The 8,480-nt window shown below is 39.6% G+C and overlaps 1 protein-coding gene across 1 annotated transcript in view; it reads right to left on the bottom strand.

Moving 5' to 3' along the window:
- Positions 1-6,734, bottom strand: part of Smp_052730 (putative heat shock protein 70 (hsp70)-interacting protein) — a gene marked incomplete at its 5' end in the record, with an annotated part of 36,987 nt that extends 30,253 nt beyond the window's left edge. The window contains 2 exons of the mRNA XM_018798173.1: positions 6,498-6,572; positions 6,607-6,734. Coding sequence (XP_018653141.1) covers positions 6,498-6,572; positions 6,607-6,734 — 203 coding nt within the window. The remainder of the gene's footprint in view (positions 1-6,497; positions 6,573-6,606) is intronic.
- Positions 6,735-8,480: the final 1,746 nt, after the last annotated feature.

Below are 8,480 nucleotides of genomic sequence, written 5' to 3'. Positions count from 1 at the left end.
ATAGGAGCGACCCTTCCTGAAACCATGCTGTTGGGGTGAGAAGAACTTTAGGGATAATAAGTAGTCGTGATACCGTCGCATATCAGAGACTCCATAATTTTAGAAAGTATAGAGAGAAGGGACACCGGTCCGTAGCCTGAGGGTTCACTGCGTCGACCTCCTTTGAAAATTGGTGTGATGTGAGCCAGCTTCCAAATTTCCCTCAGTTTGCCTTGGCTTAACGAGTGTGAAAACATCAGGCTAAGTGCTGTTGTCAGGATTGAAGCTGCTTCCCTCAGTATAGCAGAATGAACTCAAAACGAATAGTTCTGTAAGTCTTCAACATTGATACTGAGCTCATTGGTCTCACTAGACACGCCCCATCTGAAGGCACTCGATCATGCATCTGCATCAAATCCCTAATGGGTACACCACGAGCTTGGAATCATTCGATGATAAATGTGTTATGGACAAAGGCTCTGTCAAATCATGAATGCCTGTGACATATTTAAGCCTTGTTACTTTGAGGATTATGTGCCAATTATATACTGCCTTGATTTTCTAGAAATATACAGCCGTTACGTTATTCAGGGAAGCCTGGAAATACAACTTCCACGATTTCGTACTGAGCTTGATTACTCACATTAGTGGCCCTAAAATAATGGTTAAGTGACACTGAAACTGTTGAAGGATTTTTCATGTTGGACATCAGGACACTGGGCTGCGTATAGCTGACATGGGTAGGACATGGGAGTATCGTGGACAATGCAAGGATCGACCATGTTGTGATCTTAAAGACTCTTATTCAGGGTTGCTGAAAGGCTGTGGAGAATTGCAAAACTCCAGACTAATGATGTGTCAATATTCCAACTGCTTCAACATGGATAAAGGCTCAGCCGGATATGTTTGTTGATCACAGACGTAGGTGGTCTGTGCCGATGATTGCAACTATGATCTAGTTGAACAGTAAGGACGATGCTTGCTAGTTAAGCTGGAATTCGCATTTCGCGTTTATTGCCTAATCTTGACTACACCGTCGCAACTAGTTAATATTCACACTTTGATTGTCATACAGCAGAAATAACGATATTACATGAATATATTAGTGGGAATAGGTGCAAGCGTTTCAAACATCCAAACCTCCTTGTTTTTCTATAAAGTACAAAGAGATCATACATCAGTGTTCTACATCCGCAACAATATATGGGTGTTTACGACTCGTATGCTTCTGCTCCCTTCAAAATCAAAAATCATCAAAGCCACTGTTATAATTGTATTTTTTTGCTAATAAACGACCCAGCTATTCCTGTTGCTTAGTATTCTTATACAATGACACTCAACAAGACCCCAAAATCAGAACACGTTGAACAGGAATGAAATTGTATTCAAAAAAACAATGGTGAGTGAACAGCAATCACTGATTTGAATAATGTTCATATATTTATAGTATATACATAAGAAGCTTCTAGATTTTTCTCCAATAATATGCCCGGGCTGATCGGTTTAGAATTAGCCAATCAGCGTGCAGCAACACCATCATGCATGAAACATGCTTTAATCCAATCTATGTCCCACTAACACCTCCCCCTTGAGCAGATTCGTAGGATCTGGTGCTAGGGTCCAACTGCAACCGAGTGACTGGCCTGCGCTTTCGATCTGTCCATCGTCTAGGCAATAAGGAAGTTGTATCACTCTTTGCTTGCACAGAAACTGACCTGTCTGTTCCGGGCGTTTTTATTTCAAAGGTGTCTAGCAGAACGTCAAGAGGTATTCGATGTCGATGCTCGCTGCTGGCTATCGAAGTTGCTTTCAGTTGGTTAGCATGACGTATCCAAACTTCTGAGCCAACTGACACCTCATAAACCACATTCCCTTCCTTTCTCACGATCCGACCAGCTATCCACGTAGGATGTTTACCACGATAGTCCATAGCAAGTACTTTTTGACCCACCGTGAACAATCGTCTTCGTGCCCCATGGTGTCGATTGAACTGCTTCTCCATCGATAAGTTTCGTTGGGGCTCACGAGCTGGCATCGGACGGATGACATCGAAATGTGTCCTTATTTTTCTGCCAAGTAACGCTTCCTCTGGAAAGACCCCGTTTGTTGAGGGTTCGGTGTAGAACGGTAGATAAACAGGAACCTCTCTAAGATCTCGTCGGTGGTACCCTCCCCTCTTGATTTTTTTAGGGCATTTTTGAACGTACCAACAAAACGTTCTACCTGGCCATTCGATTGCGGATGGAATGGAGGTGTTCAGATGTGCCTGATTCCGTTCTGCTGACAAAATTCCGAAAAGATAGATGATGTAAATTGTGTGCCGTTGTCGCTGACTACTTGTTCTGGCACCCCGAAACGACTGAATAGTTGCCGCAGTTTTCTAACTGTGCAGCGTGTTGTTGGATGTTCCATGATGAAGATTTCCGGCCACTTGCTGTATGCGTCCACTACCAGAAGGTAAGTTTGTCCATGGAATGGACCAGTGAAGTCTAAATGTATACGCTACCACGGTGACTGTGGTATCGGCCATGATTTCAACTCTGCTTTTCGTGGTGCTTTTGCTGCCAATGCACATTTTGTACACGAACGGGATAGCTGCTCGAGTTGGGTATCTAATTGTGGCCAGTATACATAACTTCGTGCTAGAGCTTTCATGCGGTTTATTCCGGGATGTCCTGCATGCAGCTGTTCGAGGACTGCCGGTTGCAACTCCTTTGGGATTATGACACGTTCAGCAAACATCAGACAATCGTCGATGATTGAAAGAGATAGTCTACGCTGATAAAACTGCTGAAGCTCTGTTGAACTGATCTTCGAGGACCACCCTTCTAGGTGGAACTTTCTGACTTCTTGTAGAACAGGGTCTCGAAGAGTCTCTTTTCTGACTTCATCTGACGACACTGTAGTGTTTCGAATTGCCGCTGCTACTACACTCTGTATTTCTGGAACCTTTTCACCTATCTTTTTTGCATGTGAAGTGGTGTCTAATGATGGACACGACACGTTACAAACGCTGTTGATGGGTATATCCATTAATCCAAGCTTTTCTAACATATCTAGACCAAGTAGATCAAGGTTCGGTCGTTCTGTTAGATAACATACCCCTTTACAGCTATTTCCATTGAAGGAAAATTCACATTGTAATTCGCCAACTAGTTTTAGTACACCTCTAGATGCATTTTTAGCCGTTTTCTTCGATGGCTTCATTGGCGGCTTTCCCAGCAAGTTATACGTCTCTCTAGACACTAGAGTAATATCGGATGCTATATCAATTTGAAGACGAGCCGCTATACCATTAATCTGGATCGTAACATACTTTCTCCTAATGTCATAGTCTGTTTGAAAAGCTGCTACCAGAGAAAGAGATTTGGATTCGGCTGATTTCACCACACGTGGAAAACGTTTATACTTCTTCTTGGACTGGGACGTACGATTCGGTGGACAATGACCTTCTTTATGTCCACGTCTGTTGCACACCTGACATTTATGCTTCTTAAATTGACAGAATCGTACATAATGCCAATCGCCGCATAACCAACAGGCATCCGTTGGTTTGTTATGAGTTTTATTGGGCTTCTGTCGTAGCATTTAAACTACTGCAGGTTAAATTGGAATTTACCTGTTCAATCAACTGATTGTCGTGTCTGATGTTCTGTAGCCTCTTACACTCATCTGTTAGCGTTCTGAGTGTGATGTTAGGATCTTGATCCAAACGAGTTAGAAGTCTGGTTCTAATCTCAGCATCTTGTAGTGACTGCAGAGCTTTGATGAATATAAGGCATTTAAATTGATCTTCTGTCAACGAGCGTAACTTTAACCGTTCACACTCTCTGTTGACGACGTCTGCTAGAGCACCATATTCATCGGTTTCTCGTTTCACCAAATTAAGACACTGGTAGCGAATACTAAACAATGAGGAAGATTCGCCGAATATCTCTGACAACTGCGTTACTGTCTCCTCAAAACTGAGCTCTCGAGGTAACCTTGGCAATATATGGTCAGCATAACGTGCATGTTCATTGCTTCCCAACTTACGCATCAACAACCGAGTCTTCCATGAGTCATCTTGTTGACAGAATTCTATTCTAAATGTGTCTTCCCAACGCTTGAACCACGTGAGAAACGTATTTCCACTTTCGGGGTCATAATAGAATTCTGGGATGCTGCTGGCAACTGCATCACAAGAAGTACTTGAAACAGCATGTGAACTTGAGTTTTGGGTGCTAAACTGTTGCATCAGAGTCTCCAACAACCGCATTTGTGCATCAAGTTGTGCTTGCTGTTGTTGCAATATTCGGCCAAGCTGGTCGTCTGATATAGGCATTTTGAATGAATTTTCCTTTTTCCTCGTCGCCACTGTTATAATTGTATTTTTTTGCTAATAAACGACCCAGCTATTCCTGTTGCTTAGTATTCTTATACAATGACACTCAACAAGACCCCAAAATCAGAACACGTTGAACAGGAACGAAATTGTATTCAAAAAAACAATGGTGAGTGAACAGCAATCACTGATTTGAATAATGTTCATATATTTATAGTATATACATAAGAAGCTTCTAGATTTTTCTCCAATAATATGCCCGGGCTGATCGGTTTAGAATTAGCCAATCAGCGTGCAGCAACACCATCATGCATGAAACATGCTTTAATCCAATCTATGTCCCGCTAGCATAATACTTTCAAGTTCTTCTCCCAAAGTACTTTTGTTACCAAATTAAACATAAAAACTAGTCTTGATAAGAATATTTCGTTTGGCTGTTCTAAAACTTACTTAAAATGAAAATTCATACTTCTGCGGAATTTATCAAAGATATCATACACTAGTGTGTCAGGAAATGAAGACCATTTTAGCAAAAAAAGTTCTACAAACAAATGTTAACAAAGTAATATATCCTCTGATAGCAATGCTAAAATATAAAATATTTTTTATCATTCTGTATGTCTTTTGTTAGTTGAAAAATTAGTCCTAAATATTTACCATGCGAAGCTTGTAAAATATTCTAATTAACATTCTTCATGTAGTTGCCCAGTTGTAATTACATTTATACACTGAAAACTGGTATATTCAAAACATCAACTTATGACACAGACATATCTATATTCATTGTATGTTTACATGACAAAATTGATGGATAGATTCTTATTAGACAAATAATATCTATTTGCAAACTATAATAACAGGATTAAAAACTGCGAGTGCCTGAGTACTCTCAGTTCAACTACTAAATCGCTTCTGGCTCTAACTTACTATCAAGTTTTGCCATTTGGGTATGCTGTAACTCAAAAACAAAAATTCACTTATATTTTAACAAAACAGTTATGTAGGCTTTGTTGAACAAATATAAATCTTTTGCAACTTAATGATGTCAAGTGACTAAAGCACACTATTCAACTTTTTATCCGAGTAGGACTTTTCACAACGTAGAACAAAAATGTGCTAAGATAAATAAAAAAACAAACGCAAGTCAGAAAACTGATCATATGTAGAGTCTGAAGATGTTTCAGTACAGTTAAACAAATTCATAGACCTCAGAAAGCTAGTTACTGTTGTGTGTTTGTGGTTGGATGGTCCCAGTTGTGGTCACTTCCGTTATATTCTCGCGAAAAGAAGAACAAGCGACTTATTTTTGAACTTTATTTTGATTTCTGAAATATGGACTCGTTAGCTTCTGTGGCCTGATTGATTATCACGGTGTAAGATTATGAACATTATATTTCGAAAACGGTTTCTATAATACATTGTTTATGATACCATACAATAAAACGGTATCCATTTTCAGGAACATATACTATTCTTACAGCCCTTGATTATAAATGAAAAAGCTGATAAAGAATCAACATTTAGTTAACTTGCATCTACCATGCTGTTATCAATGGTTTATCTGCCACGATAAGGTCTACACTACCTTTCACCTTAATTCATCCTGTACACTTCATAGATATAGTGACGGTTCAGTCTTCAGTCTTCAGTCTTCACGACTACAGGAAACTACGTGCCAGTTGCTAGGTTATATCCCCGGTAGGCTGAATATCAGAAGGCAATTTATGGTTGTAATAAGATGTATTCGTTGGTGATCTCGTAGTATCGAAACAAGTATATAAAGATATTTTCTAAATAGTAGGTAGTCTGTGAGTAGATCTGATATCGAGCTACTTGTCACCACGTAAATTTCCGAATACATTGGACTCAACTTTCATTTACGTCACTGGATTCACTAGACTTGTTCACACATCATTTAATGGAACTGTAAAATAAGTGAAATAATACTTTGGTGGCAAACATCCGATACTGTGAGATGACATAGTGATCATAATAAAATAGGCATTGAAAGCCAGCAACACACTTGTTAGTTTTTAGATCACACAGAATTGAAAAGCTGTGTAAATTATGAGTCTTCAGTAGATGAATGTTTCGGAAAATAAAAAAGAATATTAAGGAATCGGGCGACATATAACGTTTGTGGAATATTTTAGGCAATATGACTCGAAAATTTACACGCATCAGCTACACCGACCTGTTTGGGTTTAACCTGGCGACCTTTTCTTCACAAAATGATTCAAGTTCTGTATAACGCCCGACTTCACCAGATCTGTAACTATGATAAGTGTAACACTGGTCAATACCTCAGGGTTTTCAATATTTTCTCCAACTCAACGGAATCATTGCAAGAATCCAGGTATTTAAAGTCCAAATGTGATATAGGGATATCATAGGTTTTTGTCCTTTCGCTGAAGTAAACGCTATCACTCATCGATAGGATAAATTGGAGTCAAACAACTGCTGTTTTCAGTAATTAGCGCGTTTAAGCGATAAAACAAATCAGATTTTACTTAAGGTACTTAGTGATAAATATGGAGAAGTTACCGATCTATAGAGACGTTTTTGGTCATTTTTCTCTAAAAGTTCAGTTTCTTACTACGAATGTTGACTAGTGTGTTTATATTATTGGTTCAGGCAAAATATCCCAACACCTGACTCACTTACTCACTTACGCTTGCTTCTTATCATGTGGAAGTGTAGGCTTCCAACTAGGATTCTCCATCAAACTACTTCCTGGTCGCTTCTGTCCAGTTGTTTCCAGTTGTTATTCATTCTTTTGATTTCTGTCTCCGATTCCTGATGTGATGTGTTTGTATCGATAAATAAATCCCCAAAACAAATAGCTCTGTAAGTGTTCGACATTGGATGCTGACGACTTTGGTTTTTAATGGACTGACCTAGCTGAAGACTCTCAGTCATGCATCCGCACCAGATCACGAGTGGGAACGCCGTGCTCAACTTCTGCGATCGCTAGCCAGTTTGGTTCAGTCACTTCTCGACATATTGATAATCTATCAAATATATCTTCCTACCTCCTCGCTTCCGACTTTTGATTTCACTAGGTGGGCACTATTCAATCATAGGAGGTGATGTTGGTTAAAGTGTAGTCAAACTACAATATCTGTGGCATCACCATGTTCTTTGGACTTCCTCTTTTACTTTTACTTTCGCAGTTCCAATTTAGGACTTGCCTGGCAGTGCGATTTCATGGTTTACACAAGGTATGTTCTCTTCACCTCCATCGTCTCTTCCTAAATTCGCCTTCAGATGGAAGCTAGTTTATGTTCTGCTACGGTAATTTGTTGCTGACGGTATCAGGTACATAAACGACCACTCAGTGATTACTGCTTAATTACTCTATAAGTAAGTTCGATCACAACCCATAAGAAGCTTATTCGTGGCAGTTAGCGGGATATAGATTGGATGTTTCATGTATACATGTATGCATGTTTCATGCATGATGGTGTTGCTGCACGCTGATTGGCTAATTCTAAACCGATCAGCCCGGGCATATTATTGGAGAAAAATCTAGAAGCTTCTTATGTATATACTATAAATATATGAACATTATTCAAATCAGTGATTGCTGTTCACTCACCATTGTTTTTTTGAATACAATTTCATTCCTGTTCAACGTGTTCTGATTTTGGGGTCTTGTTGAGTGTCATTGTATAAGAATACTAAGCAACAGGAATAGCTGGGTCGTTTATTAGCAAAAAAATACAATTATAACAGTGGCGACGAGGAAAAAGGAAAATTCATTCAAAATGCCTATATCAGACGACCAGCTTGGCCGAATATTGCAACAACAGCAAGCACAACTTGATGCACAAATGCGGTTGTTGGAGACTCTGATGCAACAGTTTAGCACCCAAAACTCAAGTTCACATGCTGTTTCAAGTACTTCTTGTGATGCAGTTGCCAGCAGCATCCCAGAATTCTATTATGACCCCGAAAGTGGAAATACGTTTCTCACGTGGTTCAAGCGTTGGGAAGACACATTTAGAATAGAATTCTGTCAACAAGATGACTCATGGAAGACTCGGTTGTTGATGCGTAAGTTGGGAAGCAATGAACATGCACGTTATGCTGACCATATATTGCCAAGGTTACCTCGAGAGCTCAGTTTTGAGGAGACAGTAACGCAGTTGTCAGAGATATTCGGCGAATCTTCCTC

This window comes from Schistosoma mansoni, chromosome 6 (assembly GCF_000237925.1).
Source record: "Schistosoma mansoni strain Puerto Rico chromosome 6, complete genome".
Taxonomy (NCBI): domain Eukaryota; kingdom Metazoa; phylum Platyhelminthes; class Trematoda; order Strigeidida; family Schistosomatidae; genus Schistosoma; species Schistosoma mansoni.
Note: the sequence above shows the minus strand (reverse complement) of the source record. Positions and strands in the feature narration are given on the sequence as shown.